Source organism: Gadus macrocephalus, chromosome 5 (genome assembly GCF_031168955.1).
Source record: "Gadus macrocephalus chromosome 5, ASM3116895v1".
Taxonomy (NCBI): Eukaryota; Metazoa; Chordata; class Actinopteri; order Gadiformes; family Gadidae; genus Gadus; species Gadus macrocephalus.
In genome coordinates, this window is record NC_082386.1 from 14,706,358 (window position 1) to 14,730,023 (window position 23,666).

At 37.3% G+C, this 23,666-nt stretch overlaps 1 protein-coding gene across 11 annotated transcripts; it reads right to left on the reverse strand.

The window, feature by feature from the left end:
* Window positions 1-22,468, reverse strand: si:ch211-266g18.10 (titin). Of its 11 annotated transcripts, none has more exons than XM_060052663.1 (28): window positions 22,023-22,467; window positions 20,617-20,790; window positions 20,245-20,328; window positions 20,026-20,130; window positions 19,662-19,817; window positions 19,141-19,284; window positions 18,819-18,962; window positions 18,387-18,530; window positions 17,932-18,051; window positions 17,472-17,591; window positions 17,323-17,361; window positions 14,843-16,753; window positions 9,392-13,681; window positions 7,445-8,665; window positions 7,161-7,247; window positions 6,879-6,974; window positions 6,212-6,271; window positions 5,961-6,008; window positions 5,832-5,873; window positions 5,680-5,718; window positions 5,403-5,450; window positions 5,163-5,231; window positions 4,632-4,676; window positions 4,385-4,423; window positions 3,307-3,348; window positions 3,180-3,224; window positions 3,028-3,063; window positions 1-2,894 (listed from the first exon to the last, which is right to left on the reverse strand). In XM_060052663.1, exons 1-28 carry the CDS (start codon window positions 22,030-22,032, stop codon window positions 2,812-2,814), a joined length of 9,441 nt encoding a protein of 3,146 aa, XP_059908646.1. In that variant the 5' UTR covers window positions 22,033-22,467; the 3' UTR covers window positions 1-2,811. The 11 variants fall into 11 exon arrangements, with proteins under 11 accessions (XP_059908646.1, XP_059908645.1, XP_059908640.1 ...); XM_060052662.1 differs by having other exon boundaries at window positions 7,445-8,972; window positions 9,366-13,681; XM_060052657.1 differs by having other exon boundaries at window positions 7,445-8,704; window positions 8,789-13,681.
* Window positions 22,469-23,666: the final 1,198 nt, after the last annotated feature.

A 23,666-nucleotide genomic window follows, 5' to 3' on the forward strand; every position in this document is an offset into this window, starting at 1 on the left:
TACTTGCATTTGTATTTATTTGTGACAAAGACTTCTATGCATACATTGTAGTTAAAGTTATATGGTAGAGTTGTACGGTCAATTCTTGACCAAATAACTCTTTCCTAATTTGTACGCTCAAGTAGATTATTATAGGGATTTTATCACTCAAATCTCAAGGATCAGGTTGCAGAAAATACTGTATACATTAGGGTCCATTAATTTCACTATTTACAAAGTGAGTTCTAAAGAGACAATACATTTTTGTCGTTGTTTAACATGTCAGGGACCCATTTTTTAATTCTAGCCCTAATTAGAAATTATATAAATCAAATCACTAGGTGTGACATCACCTAAAACATTCACCACACCATGCACGGTTCATGGACTGCTTTAACGATTCAGGATCTCCAGAATTCATCTTGCAGTTTAAACCTTCTTCAGGGTCTAGCCAACTGAATTGATTAATCATGTAGCCATATAATAAATTACATCAGTCACTCAACAATCTGATGCAATGCAATCATGTGAATCGTTTTTTAGATCAACACTCAGAAAAATCTTTGTCAAAGGAACTAGGAGATACATAACCATTTGTTATCCTTGGAAAAACTCAAAAGATAGGCCACAACTTGTATCCCTAGCTCCTAATGAGGTTGAGTGAGCAAAACATATCAGAATCAATAACATTTCACAGTACTGAAAGAGAAGGACTAAATTGTTCCTCTCATCGTTTTTGTAAATAATTCAAGATAGCATACTAAAGATTATAATGCACCATTTTCCCGGGCTGAGACCCTGGTCTTCTCTTTCAGAAAACAGGACTTAAAGAGCAATTATGGAAACAACATATCTAACCAGATAAATGATGGCACAAGAAAATGTAAGTTGCTTAATATAACTTAAAGTGCATCCACACCAGTGGAGGATTTAGTTAAATAGCTTAAATATAATTTTAACGAGGCATACAGGTTTCCGGTCCGGTTGTCAATCAAGCATCAATTTCTTTCTGAGATTTAAAAAAAGACACGCCTTAAACCGACCTCATATACATTTAGTTATGTCCTGATGCTATATCTTCTGTAAATGTATGCTTGCAATTCAACAGTGCAATAATGTGATTTAAATGCTATCTATCTATGTTAAATTATGTATAATATACTATTTAATTTTGTTCAGCAGAGCTTTCTTTAGGTTATGTACCTATTAGCAATATCATAAAATAACACTTTAGGCTTTACTGTACAAGAGCAGCTTCCATTCCAGAAAGTTTTATCATCGTTTCTGAACAAAACCATTGTCAATTGATCTAAAAAGGTGCTGAATTTTTATAAATGTTACCAATTGTAAGTCACTGATAACATTTGGTCTTGCAAAGAATAGATGTAAGTTACAGCAAAAAATTATCTTGACACCTAGCTTCAAATTTGTCCCGTTGTAAATTACCATTTAACAAGGTTGCTAAATTCATGATTGCAAACCAGTGCAGATACAAATACTCAGTTACATAGAAGTAAGAGAAGCACCAAATCCCAAAACGTCCATTACATAAGTTGACCCTCTTCGAAGAATATTTAGAACATTAAATCATACCTTCATGGTAGTTGCTCAAATAAACAGTGAAGAATATCTACAATTCAATTCAGAAGTGAATCAACATTAACCAACATTAGGTCTACAATGCTGTTCAACTTATGACTGATACACAGATACACACGTCATTCAGGTAGTATTGGTGGGTCTGTGGAATACAAACATCGCTATGTTATATATAAGCTTTCACTGCTTTTGTGAAATATTTTACATAGAATCAATTTGTCCACTGAACTGTCCACACCTCAGTTCTGCATCTGCCAAGTGAGCTCTCGTAGAAACAGTGCATGGTCATTCCCTTTCAGTCCAAAATAAATATAAAACAGAAGTCTGGAAGTAGGAGGGATACAAAAGATAATATTCTCTTTTTACACATTTTTCCTTTGAATGTTCTATATACTGGTTAAGAGGACATAGAAGACGGTTTGAATATAATATGGCTATTCAAGCACCAACATGAATGAATATTTACAATAATGGAATTATCAATAACTAAAATAACTGCTTATTTGGCATAACAATAACAGCAAGAACAGCATTTAAAACTGTCAATGCTGTCTATAAAAGTTATAAAATAAAATATTAATACTTAAAATATTAACATTTACACTTAAAAACGATTAACACTTGAGTGTTAATAGTACTAAAACAGGAACACTGCCACATTTTCAAGTTAATAAATAACTACCACTTGATCTTGATGTGGTAGGCCTATATCTCTGTACCCAGTTACCCTATGCAATAGATATTAAGCTTAGATATTAAGGTCAACAAGTAACCTAAGTAAATAAAATAAATTTTTTTGCACGTGTCCCATTATAAAAAAAAAAAAAAAGCTCAACAAACAGCGTTTACCATTTATAACAATTGTTGAAATTTAAAATAATGGATATACAAATTATATAAGAAGAGTAATTGGAAAACAATGAGAAATAAAGAAGGGAATGACACAGGTCTGCATTTGCTACGAGAGCTCAACTGACACTGGAAAAATATAGAACTGTCTCGTCACTTGACGTAAACTGTCACCTGTTGTCTTGCGGTCTTTCCTAAACAACTTTGGGTGACTATAAGCTGTTACAACAGCGGTGGTCATGACTTCGCCTCGACACTAGTAAACATACAACTCATCGACCTGTAAACCTCTCGATCAACAGTGGACCTCTTGTTCCGATAAGTTGGTTGTTGTGTGTTGCGTATGTCCGGTTTCTCCTGAATCTCCCAGGCAGGTCCGGGGTCTCACATCTGCAGTGGCGAGAAGGCGTAGAAAGGAAACTGGGCTTCGTCCTCGTCCACGAAGAAGCACTGGAAATAGGGCTCATCTAAAAGAAGACATGAAAATGGTATTGGAGTAAGTTGTGTTTCGGAAGGGTTAGGGAAAGGAAGAGAGAACATACATTTTCATCAGCACTCCACATTGCCACATTTTCAAATGTAAAATATATTTCGACGTACCTTCCAGTAGGTAGTCGTCTGTTGAAGACTGTTCTACTGTGGGGATGAAAACACATAATGATGATTACAATTTAGAAAATAAGGATTTTATTTCATCACTAGACTCATGCTTTGGCATCATCCACTGCATAGCTAGACTCAATAACCAATACCCTTTGCTTTCTCTTCTTTTGCAGTCTTCTTCTCAACAGATTTTCCTGAAAAAAAAACTTAACGTGAAGTTTCTGTGAAGTAATATAAACCAAGTCGCTGAGTGAGGCAAATACCAAAGCAACATACCCTTGGTCGCTGTCTTTTGTTTCTCCTTAAGACGCCTTTTCTCTGTAAAATAAACAAAATGAAAATATAAACTAAGCCAACTGTATTCAGGCAATAAAAGTGTCACTTAATTGTACCTATGTTATCACAGACTATATTAACTTCAACATACTTTGCAAAAGTCTGTTCCTCACATGGCACTATGGCAGGTTTGACCTTTTCCTTTGAAATGCTATAGGCTCTATTATCGAAAGATATATACGCATTGCCTAGGAATTTACCTGCACAAGCACAGCAATATCTAAGATTTGCTGTGGGCTTAGAGGCAGGTTGAAACTCACACTTTGGCATAGGATATAATCCAGGCCTTATTTAAGATATATTGTTGGTCATCTTGTGTAAATAAAATAAATATACCTATTCTAATATATTCTAAAATATTATTTCTGCAATCAATCTAATTACACTGTTATTAAAAAACAGGTTAATGTAAGGCTATGTACTTCCAATGTATTGTAAGCACAATGCTTTCTTTCTTAGTCCACAGACAGCCACCTGCCTGCCTATACATGTTCCATGCCTGCAGCCTATATGCTGAAGTAAACTAAAGCAGAAAACAACTTGGTTTCAAATAAACCAAACCCAAAGAAATAATCATGCTGAGACAGCTGTTTGTTCACGGTGAAGGAAGTTGTTAATTGGATGGAATACTGAATGCATAGTGGGGAATTTCACATTGACACAGTGGAGCTCATATCAATGGATAGCCTGGACGAAACACTGCACACTTAGATTATTCACTTACTTATTTGATATCATTACATTTAAGTCACTGCTACTCTTCTTGGCTGCCATTGGTTTGGCCCATCGTTTTAAAGCTGTAGGTTAACGCCTGTTACTAAAACCCACTACATTTCGTTTTCTCCCTAATGTCAACTAAACTAGCTATATTTTGTACCTATTTTATAGTGTACAGGGTGTGTTTTATTAGGAACTGAAACTCTACTGTCAATCTAAAACAACCTAACAGTCTGATCCAAAAAAAAGAAAGATCCAATAAATTATATTTCACATGCACTTTATATGTTTTTTTCTTTACCTTTCTTTGTAGTAGTCTTCCTTTTCGGTTTTTCGTCCCCTATTTCAATATAACACAGATGCATAATTGATATTTATTTTACAACACACACACACACACACACACACACACACACACACACACACACACACACACACACACACACACACACACACACACACACACACACACACACACACACACACACACACAAAGATATTGATCATCAACCAACTGAACAAATAAAACGCTGGCAGGATAGTACTACCTGTGTATTTCCTTGCTGCTGGGGGTATGGCCCTCTTTGGTGCTTCTATGTGATGAGATACAAACACAGAAACTCCAAAATATTAATATATAATATTATACCATTCCATTACATATACCACATCCATTACAAATATGAACAATAGAAGAGCTCATCAAGGAATGAAACTGAATATAATTCAACGTCAGGATTTCCGATGATACAGATTACGGCATACCAGTTGCACTCACTAGTAAATCGTTATAGTGTTTCTTTTGAATTAATCTGGAAACAACACAGATGCAATAAAAATTCTAGAATATTAAAATGACACATTCAAAACAATCCAGGAAGACACCTATTTTAATCTAATAGCTCTAATCAGGTGTAGTTTTTCAAAAGATCATATCACGTCTAGCCGCATCATCAAATCATTACTATGATACAAAGGACATACAAATAAATACAAATGGTTACACACAAAGGACCGTCCAAATTCTACTGAAGTATGGTCCATAGAAAATATAAAAATACCCAGGAAACCCAATTTACCTTTTTTCAATTGCATAGCCTTCATCCGCTCCTTTTCTAGAGTGGCATTTTTGCGCAGATAATCAACCTCTGTCAATATAGAAAATATTTTTTTAAAGTTTTTACCTAAGTTTAGGTTGGGTTTAAAGGTATATTGTAGAGTAGGTCTTCTTTTAGATGGATAATGCCGAGATGTAGCTCGGTTTTTCACAAGGAGATACAAACTGACAAAAACTGTCCAATCAAATGTCTCTCACTTACCTATCTTTGATGGCATTGATTTGGACTTTTCCTTCACAACCCCAGTTTCTAAAATAATGTAACACATTTGTCTTGTTTTCAAGTCAACACCTCTGGATATAGCTGGATATATACTTTAATGATATAATGCAATTATGCGATCAAATTGTTTAGATAAATTAAGGTGCCATATCTTTCATTGCTGGTGCGGCTTTCCTTTACATAACATTTCATTTAATTGTGTTGAAAGTGTAAAAATATGTATACGTCAACTATAAAGTTGTTTTCACACACTAACCTTTTGTGGGGATGGCTGATTTGGACTTTTCTTTCTCTGCTGAAATAAACCATATGATGAATCATGATCATTTTGTCATATCATGGTCATTTTATCTTTAATTTAGTACTGTAAACTGCTTACATATAGCTCCTTTAAAGCAAAAATCATACCTTTCTTCAAAGAAGCTGTATTCTCTTTGTCAGCTTCAGCATCTAAAAAATGTAAAATGTTGTGAACAACAATGATGCATTAAAAAATTGAAATGTCAAAGGTTTTTTGCCATTTAAGACTATAATTACCTTTCTTTGTATGAGCAGGTTTGGATTTGTCTTTGGTGAGCTCAGCATCTAAAAATAAAATTATTGTGTTTTAATTCTGACATGAATACTTAAAAATCGGTGTCTCTATATAAGAAACTGTACATTAAGTGTTCAAATGAACAGAAAGAAACATTTGATAAATGTTATGTATTAGCAGGGAATGGATCTAAATAATAACTAAGCCTCACACCTCCAGCTTCACCAACTGAGCCTGAAGTTCAGCACCTTACCTTTCTTGGATAGCTTGGCTTTGTGTTTAAGTTCTTCTGGCTCCTTGGCACTCTCCACTTCTATGAACCAATGACAGTATTAAGGTATATTACAAAGCTATTGTAGGAATTATACTCGGTTTACAAGGCGAAAATAAGTGAACATGAAACTTTAAATGTCAAATGAACTGAAGTAAAAAGACAGTAGGTTTGACCTTGATTCTTTGACAATTCGGATCTTAAATAAGAAGACATTCACTCAAAGTTGAATTGTTCCGGTGAAACATAAATGAGTGATACCACAGCATTGCTTGGCTTTTAAAATGAAAAGACTTTAAGTAATACCATGTTTTGTTTGTGGGGGTGGCGGATTAACTTTTCGAGTCTAGTAGGTGACAAGTTTTGAAAAAATACAGTCCTCAATTTGGCAGCCTTTTGAAACCATTACAGATTAACCAAATAAAGTATTCAATTTAGAGGAGCATTAAACAATTTAGTTTTAAAAGGGTGCATAGTTTCAGAGACTCCTTTGCAAGAGCTTTGCGGACATGCTGACTTGGCACCATCTAAAGAAGAAATTAAATCAGAGGTGGAAACATTTGCTGTAGCTATTATGATAACTATCTTGAATCAGATCAGCCTCTGGCATTAAGGTACAAGCTGTTAGCTGTGTATATTTATTTTGTACCTGTTTTTGTAACATTAAGGTGAGACTTTTTAGGGGCAGCGACTGCTTCCTCTGTGTCAGCTTTGACCATCTTGATCGTCTTCTTCAGTCCATCTTCTGCAAATGAAACCAACTTGTCACTAATAATAATAAAAAGCTTCAAAGTAATTGAACGCATATTCCGTGATACAATTCCGTTTACAATTAAGGTATTTATTTTAAATATTCTTTGAAAATATTGCAACATAAAAAGCAGCAAGGTTATAGACCAAAAGGTTGATTGTGAAGTCCCTATTACCCCACCTGTTTTTGTAACATTGAGATGCTCCTTTATAATTCTGGTCTCCCTGACAACCCGAATCATCTTTGGAGACTTCTTGGGTTCATCGTCTAAATTAAAAAGCGGTGAAAGCATTACATGAAAAAAATTGAATTGTCAATAGCAATTTGTATCTGCAGGATTATGGATTTTGGATTTTTTGAACATACCAAAAAACGTTATTTTCTGTGTAATTTGGTAATTTATCCAAAGTGTCATGCAACACCACAAGAGCATTAATTATATGACCCTACCATTTCAGACCTACCTGTCTTAGTGACTGGTTTTTTGAGAAGACCTGGTTTTATTGATTTCTCCTCTGCCTTAGCAATCCTCTTGAGTTGGATTGCCATTTTAGAGGACTTTGTTGCTACTGCCACATCTTTGGTAGGCTTTTCCGCCTCCTTTTTGGAAAGTTTCTTTGGTGTCTTTTCGTCTTTGATTTCTTCTTTAGGTGGTTTCTTGGTTGGTTCTTGCTCTTTTGGTTTCTTCACCTGTATTTCCACCTTCAACACCTTCTCTGTCTTGGTTTCTTCTTTAGATGGTTTTGTTGGTTCTTGTTCTTTAGATTTCTTCACTGGTTTTGCCTCCAACGTTGAAACCTTCTCTATCTTAATTTCTTCTTTAGGTGGTTTTGTTGGTTCTTGTTCTTTAGATTTCTTTACTGTTTTTTTGTCCTTTGAAACCTTCTCTGTTTTGATTTCTACTTTAATTGGTTTTGTTTGTTCTTGTTCTTTGGGTTGTTTTTTCACTGGTTTTTCCTCCTTTGAAACCTTCTCTGTTTTTATTTCTTTAGGTGGTTTTGTTGGTTCCGGTTCTTTAGGTTTCTTCACCTGTATTTCCAACTTTGAAACCTTCTCTGTCTTGATTTCTTCTTTAACTGGTTTTGTTGGTTCCTGTTCTTTAGGTTTCTTCACTGGTTTTTCCTCCTTTGAGACCTTCTCTGTCTTGATTTCTTCTTTAATTGGTTTTGTTGGTTCCTGTTCTTTAGGTTTCTTCACTGTTTTTTCCATCTTTGAAACCTTCTCTGTCTTGATTTCTTCTTTAACTGGTTTTGTTGGTTCTGGTTCTTTAAATTTCTTCACTGGTTTTTCCTCCTTTGAGATCTTCTCGGTCTTGATTTCTTCTTTAATTGGTTTTGTTGGTTCCTGTTCTTTAGGTTTCTTCACAGTTTTTTCCATCTTTGAAACCTTCTCTGTCTTGATTTCTTCTTTAACTGGTTTTGTTGGTTCTGGTTCTTTAAATTTCTTCACTGGTTTTTCCTCCTTTGAGACCTTCTCTGTCTTGATTTCTTCTTTAATTGGTTTTGTTGGTTCTTGTTCTTTAGGTTTCTTCACAGTTTTTTCGATCTTTGAAACCTTCTCTGTCTTGATTTCTTTAAGTGGTTTTGTTGGTTCTTGTTCTTTAGGTTTCTTCACCTGTATTTCTAACTTTGAAACGTTCTCTGTTTTGATTTCTTCTTTAGGTGGTTTTGTTGGATCTTCTTTAGGTTTCTTCACAGATTTTTTCTCCTTTGAGACCATCTCTTTCTTGATTTCTTCTTTAACTGGTTTTGTTGATTCCTGTTCTTTAGGTTTCTTCACTGGTTTTTCCTCCTTTGAGACCTTCTCTGTCTTGATTTCTTCTTTAAGGGGTTTTGTTGGTTCGTGTTCTTTGTGTTTCTTCACTGGTTTTTCCGCCTTTGAAAACCTCTCTGTCTTGATTTCTTCTTTAATTGGTTTTGCTGGTTCTTGTTCTTTAGATTTCTTCACCTGTATTTCCAACTTTGAAACCTTCTCTGTTTTGATTTCTTCTTTCTGTGGTTTTATTGGTTCCTGTTCTTTAGGTTTCTTCACTTGTATTTCCAACTTTGAAACCTCCTCTGTCTTGATTTCTTCTTTAACTGGTTTTGTTGATTCCTGTTCTTTAGGTTTCTTCACTGGTTTTTCCTCCTTTGAGACCTTCTCTGTCTTGATTTCTTCTTTAATTGGTTTTGTTGGTTCGTATTCTTTGTGTTTCTTCACTGGTTTTTCTTCCTTCGAGACCTTCTCTGTCTTGATTTCTTCTTTAATTGGTTTTGTTGGTTCCTGTTCTTTAGGTTTCTTCACAGTTTTTTCCATCTTTGAAACCTTCTCTGTCTTGATTTCTTTAAGTGGTTTTGTTGGTTCTTGTTCTTTGGGGTTCTTCACCTGTATTTCTAACTTTGAAACGTTCTCTGTTTTGATATCTTCTTTAGGTGGTTTTGTTGGTTCTTCTTTAGGTTTCTTCACAGATTTCTTCTCCTTTGAAACCATCTCTTTCTTGATTTCTTCTTTAAGTGGTTTTGCTGGTTCTTGTTCTTTGGGTTTCTTCACCTGTATTTCCAACTTTGGAACCTTCTCTGTCTTGATTTCTTCTTTAAGTGGTTTTGCTGGTTCTTGTTCTTTAAATTTCTTCACCTGTATTTCCAACTTTGAAACCTTCTCTGTTTTGATTTCTTCTTTCTGTGGTTTTATTGGTTCTTGTTCTGTAGACTTCTTCACAGTTTTTTCCATCTTTGAAACCTTCTCTGTTTTTATTTCTTTAGGTGGTTCTGTTGGTTCCTGTTCTTTAGGTTTCTTCACCTGTATTTCCAACTTTGAAACCTTCTCTGTCTTGATTTCTTCCTTAAGTGGTTTTGGTTGTTCAAGTTCTTTAGATTTCTTCACAGTTTTTTCTTCCTTTGAAACCTTCTCTGTTTTTATTTCTTCTTTAGGAGGTTTTGTTGGTTCCTGTTCTTTAGGTTTCTTCACTGGTTTTTCTTCCTTTGAAACCTTCTCAGTTTGGATTTCTTCAGATGGTTTTGTTGGTTCTTGTTCTTTGGGTTTCTTCACTGGTTTTTCCTCCTTTGAAACCTTCTCTGTTTTGATTTCTTCTTTAAGTGGTTTTGCTGGTTCTTGTTCTTTAGATTTCTTCACCTGTATTTCCAACTTTGAAACCTTCTCTGTTTTGATTTCTTCTTTCTGTGGTTTTATTGGTTCTTGTTCTGTAGCCTTCTTCACAGTTTTTTCCAACTTTGAAACCTTCTCTGTTTTGATTTCTTCTTTAGTTGGTTTTGTTGGTTCTTGTTCTTTGGGTTGTTTTTTCACCGGTTTTTCCTCCTTTGAAACCTTCTCTGTTTTTATTTCTTTAGGTGGTTTTGTTGGTTCCTGTTCTTTAGGTTTCTTCACCTGTATTTCCAACTTTGAAACCTTCTCTGTTTTGATTTCTTCTTTAACTGGTTTTGTTGGTTCTTGTTCTTTAAATTTCTTCACTGGTTTTTCCTCCTTTGAGACCTTCTCTGTCTTGATTTCTTCTTTAATTGGTTTTGTTGGTTCCTGTTCTTTAGGTTTCTTCACCTGTATTTCCAACTTTGAAACCTTCTCTGCCTTGATTTCTTCTTTAAGTGGTTTTGTTTGTTCAAGTTCTTTAGATTTCTTCACAGTTTTTTCGTCCTTTGAAACCTTCTCTGTTTTGATTTCTTCTGTCTGTGGTTTTATTGGTTCTTGTTCTGTAGACTTCTTCACAGTTTTTTCCATCTTTGAAACCTTCTCTGTTTTGATTTCTTCTTTAGGTGGTTTTGTTGGTTCCTGTTCTTTAGGTTTCTTCACTACTTTCTCATCCTTTGAAACCTTCTCTTTCTTGATTTCTTCTTTAGGTGGTAGAGTTGGTTCTTGTTCTTTATGTTTCTTCACCTGTATTTCCAATTTCGAAGCCTTCTCTTTCTTGATTTGTTCTTTAAGTGGTTTTGTTGGTTCCTGTTCTTTGGGTTTCTTCACTGGTTTTTCCTCCTTTGAAACCTTCTCTGTTTTGATTTCTTCTTGAACTGGTTTTGTTGGTTCTTGTTCTTTAGGTTTCTTCACTGTTTTTTCCTCCTTTGAAACCTTCTCTGTTTTGATTTCTTCTTTTGGTGTTTTTGTGAGTTCTTGTTCTTTAAGTTCTGTTGCTTGTTTTTTATCCTTTGAAACATTCTCTGATCTAGTTTCTAGTTTAGTCGGTACCTTTGATTTCCTTATTTCTTTTGATTGTTTCATAACGGTTTTCTTTTCCTTAAGTGGTTTCCTTGTCTCAGGTTCTTTGAGGTGTTTCTTTGCTTCTTCATCTTCCTTAGAAGGAAGAGCCTCTTCTTTGGACTGCTTTCTTTCTTTCTCTTTTACAGGGAGTTTCTTTGGTTCTACTGTAGAGTTTTTCTTTAGGTCTTTCTGCACGTTAGAGGATACAGTTACATTTTCCTCTTTGGAAGGGACCCTTTTTAACACTATCTTTCTAAAGAGTTCTTTTGCTTCCTTGGCACCTTTAGATGGTTTTGTTTCTACTTCAGGTTTCTTAAGCCCCTGCTGTTTTTTAGGTGTTTTCTTAACTCTCTCGTCTTCAGGAGTTGTCTTTGTTTCCTTGAATTCCTTAGATGGTTTCTCAGGCTGTTTCTCATCTTTAGATGTTCTTTTTGCTTTTTGTGTTTTAGGTTGTTCCTTGGCATGTTTTTCCACTTTTGAAACCTCTGATTTAATTTCTTCTTTAGAGGGTGCCATCGATTCCCTTACTTCTTTGGATGGTTTCTTTAATGTTTCCTTTTCCTTAAGTGGTTTCTTTGCCTCAGGTTTTTCCAGAAGTTTCTTTGCCTTTTTATCTTCCTTAAGAAGAACCGCCTGTACTGTTTGTCCTTTAGAAGGCTTATTTTGCTTTATCACTTCCTCTTCTTGAGTAAATTCCTTCAGCAATTTGATTAATTTCCTTGTTTCTTTTTCCCGTACTGTGAGTTTGGGCGATTTCTTTGCCTCCTGGGACGCTTTAGTTTTGGCTTCAGATGATTTATTTATTTCCTTTTCCTTTAAAGGTTTTTCCAAATGTTCCTCTTGCTTGGATAGTTCCTTGGAAGGCTTTCTTACTTTCTCTTTTTCAGGAAGTTTCTTTGGTTCTTCCTTAGAGTGTTTCTTAAGGTATTTCTGCTCCTTAGCAGATACAGTTAGATTTTCCTTTTTGGTAGTTTCATTTATTACCTCTATCTTAGATAGGATTTGTAGTTTTTCCTCAGAATGTTTGCCAGACTGTTTCTCTGCTTTAGATGGCTTCTTCACATAATTTTCTTTCTTCTCTGGTCCTTTGTCTTTTCCAGATCGTTCCTTTGCTTCCTTGCCACCTCTAGATGGTTTGGTTTCTACCAGAGGTCTCCTAATTCCCTTCTGTTCTTTATGGAGTTCTATAACTGTCTTGGTTCCAGGAGTTTTCTTTGATTCCTTGACCTCTTTGACATCTTTTTCTCTCCTTGATGGCACAGTTTTTTCTTTCTCCTCTTTGGAGGATTTTGGTGGTGGACTTTTTGCATCTTTTGAAGGTTTGGTTTCTACTTCAGATTTCCCTTTCTCCTTCTTTTCAGAGGGCTTCTCCAGCTCTTCCTTGGAAGGCACAGTTTCCCCTTTTTTGTCCTTCAAAGGTTTCTTCACTTCCTTCTCTTTAGAAGGTTTCTGTTGTTTTGGCTCTTCTTTCAATGATTTAAATGGTTCTCTCTCCTCTTTAGAAGATTGTGTGTCGTATCCGTCCTTATGAGACTTGGGTAGTTCTTTAATTTCCTTGGAAGGCTTCTTCACTTCCAGAACTTTTCCCTTGTCAGAAGTCTTCTCTGAAACCTCTTCTTTTTTAGAGGGTTTCTTCATTTCCTTTTCTTCTTTAGATGGTTTTATTAATGTCTTAACTTTTTCAGAATGTTGTTTAGTGCTTTTCTTTAAAGGCATTTTTGGTTCTTTCTCTTCCTCAAGTGGTTTCTGTGAATCTATTTTATCTTTACCTCTTTTCTCAACCTGGTCCATTTCCTCAGATGTAGATTTTTGCTCAGGTCTCTTTATTTCAGTCTTTTCTTTAGAGGGCTTCTTCTCATCCTTCTCTTTTTGAGATGTTTTTTTCACTTCTTCTTTAACCTTCAAAAGTCCCTTTACCTTTGCTTGTTTCTTCACTTCATCCTCCTTGGATGGTTTTATTTGCACCCTTTCTACCTTTGAAGATTTCGTCACATTTTCTTCCTTTAAAGACTTCTTTGGGCCTTTCCCCTTTTTGGACGGTGTATCTGTTTTATTAGCTTTGTCGCCTTCCTCAGTCAGAGTCTTTGGCTTAGTTATTTCACCTGAAGGTTTCTTCGTGTATTTTTCTTCATCAGAAAGCTTTTGTGGTTCCATATCATGTTTTGTTGGTTTCTGAGCTACTTTTTCTACCTTTGCAAGTTTCTTCAATACAATTTCTTCCCCAGAGGGCTTCTGTAGTTTCTTCACACCCTTTGATTGTTTCTTAATGTTTTCCTTTTCCTTAGACAGTGCCTTTGGTTCTGTTTTATCTTTAGATTTGATGATAGATTTAGATGGTTCTTTTGCATCGGTTCTTAGTACCTTCATTTGTTTTTGTTCTTCAGAAGGTTTCATTATTTCTTCATCTCTTTTGGATGGTGTTTGTGGTTCCTCAGCTTCTTTAGATGATTTCTTCCACTTCTTCTCTTCCTTGGAAAGCTTTTGTTTGGAAAGTGTTGTTTTTTCTTCTTTTACATCTAAATATGGACATTAACAGTGGAATTACTATTTTTAGTTTCTCTATGTTATCCCCACACCCCCCTTTCAATTACAACATCAAGCATGTCTTATTGCATTAAAAGTGTTGCCCATAATATAGTGAAATCATGACCTAACTCATTACTATGATCGAATTTCGTATCCTTTTCCTCACACAATTATTCCTTTTGTTATTACTCTTATACAATGGCTATCTGTTTTATACCTGTTGGTGGTCGGCCGTCACTTTTCTCCCTAATGTATTTTGACTGAGGTTTGGCCTTTTGTCTCAGATTGAAAGCTTGAGCTGGCTCTAAAATACTCCCATTAGAAAGCTTCCATGCATGTTACTTTGAGAAATGCATCCAGCTCAGCTGTAAACATAGCTATAACGCCTTTGCAGTACTTCACAATAACGTGTGAAGGACTAAAAAATATGTGACATAATTTCATCAAACAAATTGTAATAAAAAAATAATCGAGTGCAAAAATCGAGCTCAGACACTATGGTATTTAAATATTGTATTTAATATTGGTCTGTGCTGTGTTCCGATATCCATACTTCCATGTGCACACTTAAACGTAGTACACAGTTCGAATACGAATACTCCGCGGCTCACTTACCAGAAATTATGGTGGCGACTGCCGCTGCGGCTCGTCACCCGCAATGAACATCCCACTTTGAACGGTGAACTCTTTACGCCTAGCAGCTATAAAAAAGCTGAAAAGCTATACAATTTACAAAATGACTCTGTGTAAAATGCGCCGACGTTGGCTCAGCCTGGTTCCGCCTCTTCCGCTACGTAGCTAAGATGTCTGCGAAAAGTGTGCATCAATCGTTTTGACCGTTTTGAGTACACCATCCGGGTCCTTTCAGTACACTTCTTTTCGCCCTGCTCGTAATTTGAACGCCTTATGTACTCAAACTAAGTATAGTAAGTACGGGAAGTATGGATATCGGAACACGCCCGGGGTTCCAGTTAACTGACTGCAGTTGAAATGCAGAGCAATATACCTTGAAAACGGAATGGAATTATGTAAGGGAGGGCCAATATTCTTGTCATACATACAAAACATGCCCATTGCTTGCATACAAACATAAAGCATAGGAACTTGATGAAAACACAAGATGAGACATGGGATGTTGCTGGTGTGTATACCTTTCTGGTCCAGTCGATCTTTGTTCTTGAGACTTGAGGCTTTGAACATTGCCATGAATCCTATCCTTCTGGTCTCATTAGAACGAACGTAAACCTTCTTCCTTCTCCTCGGTTCCGCTTTCGTGCTTTCACTGCTGTTGTTGTTGTTCTCGTCGACGTCGTCGGACACATCATCTTGGTCAGAGAATGGTGGTGGAGTCGAGATCTTTTGCACATCTTCACTGATTACTTCGGACACTGCATCGAAAGTGAAAGGCTGTTCTGCACTCAGGATTTCAAGATGGAGGTGCTCAACAAGCATTTCATCTTCTTCCTCCTTTTTGTCATCCTCTCTGTGTTCCTCCCCCTCCCCAGTAATGACAGCTTCATCGATGATGTAGTCTCCTTCCTCCTGTTGCTTTGGTTCAACAGGTACAACATTTTCTACATATTGATCTTGATAAGCGCTTACATTTTCATCTCTCATGTCGATGTCATCTGCCTCTTCATCCTCAGAAAGGTCTTTTTCGGTATGAAGTTCTTCAGTTTCATCCGTCTTGGTGTAAGAGGCTGTCTCTTCTTCGTCAAGAGAAGTCAGATGTGTGGCCTTCCCTTCTTCATTGAGGTCTACTTTATCATCATCTAGATGCTCATTTGTGTCTCCATCTTGAGTCGGTTGGTCTTCAGAATCGAACTCAAGGTCCTCATCTATCTCCACCATTACCTCAGCCTCTAAGACCTCCTCCTCTGTCTTGAGGTCCTCCAGTTCTAATTGTTCTGATTGGATCCCCTCCTCTAATCCAAGCTCCTCTCCTTCGTCTTCCTCTAATTTGTCTAGTTTTGATGCATCTCCCTCTTCAAATTCATCCTTCATCTCCTCTAGGAGATCATCCTCTTTCTCGCTCTCCTTCTTTTCTTGAAGGTCCTCATCTGTCTGAATCTCGTCTCTCTCTTCCTCTAAGAGTTTCTCATCATCCTCCCTGCCATCATCATTTAAGCGATCCTCTTCTTTCTCAATCTCCTCCTCTAAGAGATCCTTATCCTCCCACTCCTCATCAAAGAGAACCTCCTCCTCCTCCAAGATAGACTCTTCTTTCTTCAACTCATCCTCTAAGAGATCTTCATCCTCCCATTCTTTATCGAAGAGGACCTCCTTCTTCTCCTCCTCCTCTAAGATAAACTCTTCTTTTTCCAACTCCTCCTCTAAGAAATCTTCTTCATCCTCCCAGTCTTCAGCAAAGAGAAAATTCTCTTCCCCCTCCTTTAAGCGAAATTCTACATTCTCCAACTCCTCGTCTAAGAGATCCGCCTTCTCCTCCAACTCCTCATCTAAGAGAACCTCCTCAACCTCCTCTTCGTCCAAGATAACCTCCTCATTCTCCTCCTGATCTAGATCATCCTCTTCCTCTCTGTCCTCCTTCTCCAGGACAACCTCCTCCTCCTCTGTGTCCTGCTCTAGGAGAACCTCCTCTAAAAGAACCTCCTCTTTCTCCTCCTCCTCCAGGAGATCCTCTTCCTCCCTGGCTTCCTCTTCTAGATCTACCTCTTCCTCATCTAATGCATTTTTCTCCAATTTCTCTGCCTCTTCTTTCAGTTCCCCTATCTCATATGCCACACTACCAGTCTGCTTCTCCTCGTCGTCATCCACTTCCTCTTCCCCCCTAGCCTCCTCCTCCTCCATGTCCGTCTCATCGTCATCTGCTTCCTCCTGCTCTGTCATCTCCTCGGTTTTGAAATGTTCCTCAGCCTCATCTTCATTAAGCAGGATTTCCTTAAGTGCCTCTTCTTCCTCCTCCTCTGTTGCATCATCTCCTTCCTCTCCCTTTTCCTCGGCTTCGAGGGCCTGAACCTCTTCCTCTTGGTCCTCCTTGATGGGCTCTTCAAAGGTTGGCTCTGTTTCTGTCAGTGTTTCGGCTTTGTGGTCAGTGATCTCTGAAGAAGAGACAGCATCCGTGGCACCAAGCATAATCTCTGTAACTGTAAACACAACACAACGGTGTCAGGTGACACCTGACACAAATGTAATATAGAACATATATAACATGCATGAAATGTGACATTAGATTCAACATGTAATATTATTATTGATCTAGCCTGCTAAGTAAACAGCCATTATGCTTACATTGGCTATGCTTGAGAAGCAATAGCTTATAGGATAAACTAAATGTATAACGTAACTGACAGTGAAAATATGTTTGCTGGGTCAGCTGGAGTTAGTTCGTGAGTTAGTTTGTTAACAAATCGTACAAGTTGCACCTTTAATAATTTCCAGAACTTGACAATTTAACAGTTAAAGCCGTCAGGATATGATTATCCCTATCAACCAATATCAGCAATATCAAAATGCTATGATCCCAAAATAATTAAAATGACTTTTTATTGTATTGCATAACATACTGTTGAATAAGACTTTTATCTATACTGATATTTTTCCTCACTAAATATATGTCAGACAAATTCAATTATTTAATCTAAACAAATATGTAGAAAAAGGCACATACCTTCTTCAGTTACAACCGGCGGTGTTACTACAGGTTCACCTACAAAAGCAACATACAGAACATTAAAAATCCATACACAGATACACATCTGAAAACTCTTTGTGAGGCTTGTTGAATATATGATAATATGATTTTGATTGACAAAGTACCTTGATCACCAGTGATCATGCTTGCCATATAACCCACAAACAGCTCCTTCTTGTCGGTCATTTCCACCAAAACATCAGTGACCACTTGCATGGGATCAACTGTTACCTCAGGAAGGATTCCTACAATTTTAAATAACATCATGTCAATATGTATTTGTGAGGTCAAAAGGATATAACCATTTCAATATTTTTAAATGGTTGTAATCTCCATCATAATAAAGCGAGTCACTACCCATTGCAAGTTTAGGATTACTCTCTGTCTCTAGCTTCAGGATTGCACACTAAGAGCCATTCAATTAAAACAATGCCTTTAAGGATGCCCTAGGGCGTCAAATGGTGTCATTATCATGATAACAATAAATTAGATAAACATGCATAAAATAATGACATCATTTTATGAAATGTCCCTGTCTGCTACATTTATACACTGTTATATACTGTACTAGTTCCAGTTAAATACCTTGGTCATCCGTCAGCAGGTTGGAGAAGTAGGCCACAAGCATCTTCACCTCTCCAGTGATGATCTCCTTTATTCTGCTTAGCACCTCCATGGGACTGAATCCCATGGCCTCCTGGATACCTGAACCATGAATAATGAATTGATAGAACGTCGTTATTATATTGGGTGATTTGTATAAGAGTATTCTTGTTAGTATGTTATCTCATGTGTAAGATAAGTGGAGTTTGAGTTTAATTGGATGCACAATACCACTTTTTCAATTTTGAGATTGTAACCTTTCTCCTCATCAGACATCAAACTTTTTGAGGTCACAAACAGAAAACCAAACTTTTTTACTTTTTGGACCTATTTGATGTTATGTTCTAATGTTAAATCTGTACTCATGTGGTAATTAGGAATGCAAGCAACACTATTTATACAGAGAGATTAGGGTGAATGTGAAAGAGTATAGCTACCTTTGACGGTTTCCAAAACTGTATCCAAAACAGTGCACAGCATGTCCTGAATGTAGCCTACTAATCCGTCTACGAAGCCCATAGTAACAGTGAAGACATCCCTGCCCACCACCACAGGGTCAATGAAGCTAAGGTCAGCGGTTCCTATTGGAGGAACAGAAACAGTTAGTCCCATGCTGACCTTAGTTATGTTGCTATGTAACATATTAACAGATCCAAAATACATACAACATCTTAGTCTACAGCCTTGAATGAAGTTTGTTTTTACGCTACATTGTAGTGTGAAAAAATGTATATGTTTCATGCCAAAAGTGAACAATGGATCATCTCCAAATATTAATATAAGGCTAATTAGTAGTGAGGTTGTTAATGTTAACATTGAAGTTGATTAGCTTGTGACACGATTTTAAATTTAGAAGAATAAGAAGGTACCTTTTGTCATGTCCAGTATGCTATCTAGGACATCACACAGTCCATCCTGGGCATAACTCACTACTCCACCTATAGATTTGTCGGCAACATGGAAGGAATCCCTGATTACGACCAAAGGGTCAGTGAAGCTAAGGTCTGTGGCCCCTGAGGAAGATAAAACAAATATATTAACAAATATACCATTCAAAAATGTTATTTATTAATTATGACACATGACATCGATAGCCATTACACATAAACTAAAATTGTAAACTCTTGATTGAGAATCAAGAGTTTACATATGATATTATCAAAATGCTAGGACAGTAAGTATCCAACCTACCTTTCCCTACACCCAGGATAGTGTCCACCATAGCGCAGAGCATACCCTGGACGTAGCTAAGCACGCCATTCGTTAGGTCGTTAGAAGCTGCGAAGACGCCTCTGCCAACGACCACAGGGTCAACGGTGCTAAGGTCCGCTTTTCCTATGAGGATTAAAAAAATAAAAAGTTATTTGATCAAAAGAAAATTAACATAGTATGTATTAGGATTGCTGTAAAGGAAGGACCACTAAGGTTAAATATGCTTTTAATTCTTCCATCGTAGCCTACTGTAACTCACTGTATTCCTGGCTCATTCAATACATCCTCCCCAAACTTCAACTAGTTCCAAATTTTGCAGCTACTCACAAAATCTAATTTATTGTACAAATATGGCAATGACGGCAAGCTCAAGGGATAAAATATCGTAACAATTGTGATTACAATAATTAAACATGAATGATATTAATAAATATCTAGTGGAAATTAGTGGTTACTTTTTTTTAGCTAATGAAGATAAAAACATAAGTCGTTGTAAATACCTGCATTGATGTTGGTTAAAGTGTCTAGTATGACATCCAACAGTGTACAGAACAAGTCCTTAAAGCAGCATATGTTTTCACACAGGTAATCATTCGTAGAATGGAAGAAGCTTCGTCCAATGATAACCGGGTCAACGTAGCTCAGGTAGAAGTTTCCTGTAAGTTTGAAATCACACAAAATATAACTTATATAGGTGTATTTTTTCAATTAGATAAGACCTGTATACCCTTCGTCTCCTACATATTACTGCTCACACTATGCTGCTATATAAAAATATAAATAACTGATATAATTACTGTAGATATTACTTTAGCTGTAAGTAGAAGGCTATTTATGTTATAGAGTGGGCGTGGCTTGTCATACCATCTTTATCAGAAAACTGTTGAAAGACTGTGTCCTTGACTTCTGCCATTTCTTCCGTTGCATAATTTGCTACCGACATTGGGTCACTTAAATCCGGTGAACACTCTGGAGCCGAGAAAATAAGAATGAAAACAAATGATTAAAATCATCACAGAAGAAAGAAGACAAATTAGAAAAATCATCACATAGATTCAGGATTTCTATTTGAAACACACATACCTTGAACTTTAAAGAAGAGGCTTGAAACTTCATCGACGGCATTGTTAACAGATTGTATGGGATTCAGCATAATCTCCTGTATGTCTGAGAGCAGAAGCACAAACGTATATACTGACTGAAATGCTGGTTTGGCACGTATGAGACAGAAGGGAGGGAGAGAGAGAGAGAGAGAGAGAGAGAGAGAGAGAGAGAGGAGAGAGAGAGAGAGAGAGAGAGAGAGAGAGAGAGAGAGAGAGAGAGAGAGAGAGAGAGAGAGAGAGAGAGAGAGAGAGAGAGAGAGAGAGAGAGAGAGAGAGAGAGAGAGAGAGAGAGAGAGAGAGAGAGAGAGAGAGAGAGAGAGGGAATGACTCTAAATAGGAGAGTTTGACTCACCTGGAACAGCCTGATGTTCTACAAAGTCGAACATCACAACCCCCACGACCCCCCAGGAGATGAGCGCCACAAGAGCCACCACCAGCTCCACGGAGACCCTCAGCGTTCCCAGCAGACCCAGACCACGGGGCCGGACAGAGGCTGCAGGAGGGGCCACAGCTCCCGCACCCCTGGCTGCAGAGAGAGACAGACAGGTTCCCCCTTTTACCTTGACTGAAGGAGCCACTGACTTTAATGACCAATGAAACCCAATGTGCTATGCTTTTATGTTTTTAATATTTGCGATACTGGAATATAATATCCCAATACTAACTGGTGTTTACTATACAGTGCTTATCCTAAATCACATAGTTGTATTGGTGTTTATATACTGCAGGTACAATTGCTTTATCAACAGCAACTAACTAGCGTCAAAGCCTATTTCATTCTTGAATCCATGTCTGCCTGAAAGGAATGATTTAATGTATTAAAACATTCAGGAATATAGTTCCAATTTTATTTTTATTTGGCAAATATCATAATGAAATTGTTTATTTTATTCTATCACTTAGTTTTTAGAAGTAAAAATCTCGTCAATATGCTCAACAGAATATATCCGACGACCAATTGCATAATAATTGCAACACTTTGCCTAAAATGAACTATAATGTCCGATACTGTAATAATAGTAGCCTGCACTGTTACAAACAACATTAGGTCAGATTAAGGTTAAACAAAAACAAACCAATCAAATCTTGTAATTAAGGTTACGCATATATTCTAATTAATTATCCCTATTGCACTTAAAATAGTTTTTTTTTTAAAGAAGCACCCGTGTGTTTCCAATGATGAGGCATTGGAAAATGCTGGTCACAGCATTTTAATGTGTCCTTGCACTCGTCAATATACACAGTAGGCCTACACATTACCAGTATGACGGTGTCAAGTTTGTTTCTGAAATAGAACTGGGGCCAGGGTGTCCTCTGACACTTTACAACACAAATACACCAAGCATGCTGGTCTATCCAGTTAACTTCCTCAAACAAATACTGATGGATTTTCCGCTCCCAGCGAGATGTTACAAAAAAAAACAAAAAAACGATATAGGCCTAGAGGGCAAATTAATGAATAACAAAGGGCGTTCCTTTCATCAACTTCAGATTAAAGACAACATTCAAGACATCTGATCTATAGAAAGCATACAGGTTGTGAAAAGGACGGACAAGTTAAGACAAATAAGTGGTAAATAGTGAAAAGTTATTGGAGCAACAATGTTTCAAGAGAACACAGCTAATGCGTTGGCCACATGATAGGCCTATGCTGTATAAGTAAAGTTCGAAACAGTGTCGCGGTGAGTTATTCATTACTTGTATTATTGTTTTCAGTCACCCCTGTTAACTTCACTTAGACAGGTGTGTAGGACCTACCTTCAGCCATAGTGATAAAAAGTTATTTCTGTTGCAATTCTTGGGTTTGTGGCAGACGCATTTACAGAGGAGATCTCTCTGGTCTCGGATATATGCAAATCTTATCAGTGAATCCAATCAGCATCCACTTGTTGATAAATGTTCGACCCAGAGTAAAGATAATTTATTCCATTTCCTTGGGACGAGAGCGGGAACCCGTCCGTTTTTCCGACCCATAAAATCCACCGGCTGAATGTTTCAAGGAAAAAAGGAAAGGAAGAGAAGAGGAAGAGGTAGGGATCGAAGACTATAATGGCAGTATCAATGAGTTTACAGAAAGCTAGGGATTTGGTGCTGCCAAAGAGGCAGCATTGAAGACGGGGGTCTGGGGGTTGATGAGGGAAAGGGAGACCAAATCGGGGGAGGAGAGAGGCGAGCTGAGCGAGTAAAGCACAGGGGAACTTTGAGTATAGCCCACCCAATTATTGGCACATCGGATGGGTATAGGTCAGAACGGATCACACAGAGCCTCGAAGGTAACCTTATCCCCCACATACACAAGTTCTAGAGTTATTCTTAGCTGGTGTACAGCACACCAGCCGCACTGGCCGGCCTTTTTTGGTGATTGAGGGCGTGCGTGTGATGTCTGTGACGTTAGATGGCTAAACAGGGAGCCCCTCCTGGCTTATACTGTAATCATTCGTATGGCTCTTTCATTCACTTAGCTGCTTAGTTTAACTTTACCCCAAAATAAAGTCAAAAGCAGATGAGGTTTATAGGCCTATCTAAGGGGATGCATTGTAGATGCATTTCAGAGGTTTCCTGCATGACGTGAATCAACATTAAATAGTTTTGTTGTTCTACACTCAAACTACTAAATGTGAATTGCATTTCAAACCTTTGAGATTTACTTAGTTGTCACTTTTGGAATTCAGGGACGCGGGAAGTGGGGGTGCTTAGGGTGCTGCAGCCCCCCCCCCCTGGCGGCTTCTGGCTGTAACCGCGGGTGAGAAGGTTTTCTGAAAAAAATCAATACTTTTTTCTTTTTTTTAATAATTTTATCATACAACATGATTTTTCATTAAATTATTGACATCCACCATTTTTATGATATTTATCATATTATCATTTCATTTTATTTAGAACATTGTCTGAGTAGGCTGACGTAGGATATGACGCACATCGCAGAACTGTCGATAGCTGAATATCGTACTATGCTGATTTACATAAGCATGTTGGTGTTCAACATCTGTTGTAGTGAACATTCTAAAACTGGTGTAAAATGTTGCTGCCATATTAATAGACACGTTGAATGTTATCGTTATGATTCTGGAATCCCGCACGTAAACTGGTTGGCAAAAAAAGAGCAAAGACGGACGGTTCACCCGACGGAGAAACCGTCACTTTCCTCATATCAGACAACTCGTAACTCTGGATGAAAATGAAGGCTTTCTTTTATTGTCACTTTCCTTTTAAACCTTTAGAAATAACCTCCTGAATCCTTGTTATAACGCTGTGTATAATCCCGGACCGCAACAGCTTGTTGGCATGTTGTTAGTGTGTGAAATTCAGCACAGTATCAGCCGAGTTGACTCTAATTTCCACATTGTTTACTTGCTGACGTTTGTGAATAACAGTGGCTAGTTGGCAGAACTCTTTTTTACA

Excerpts from the sequence above, each read along its gene's own strand:
- si:ch211-266g18.10 (XM_060052652.1), bottom strand. Across the intron at positions 18,963-19,140 it reads TATCCTGGGTGTAGGGAAAG|GGGCCACAGACCTTAGCTTC; the intron begins GTAGGTTGGATA and ends TATCTTCCTCAG. Across the intron at positions 6,272-6,878 it reads CCTTAATGTTACAAAAACAG|AAGTGGAGAGTGCCAAGGAG; the intron begins GTACAAAATAAA and ends ATTGGTTCATAG.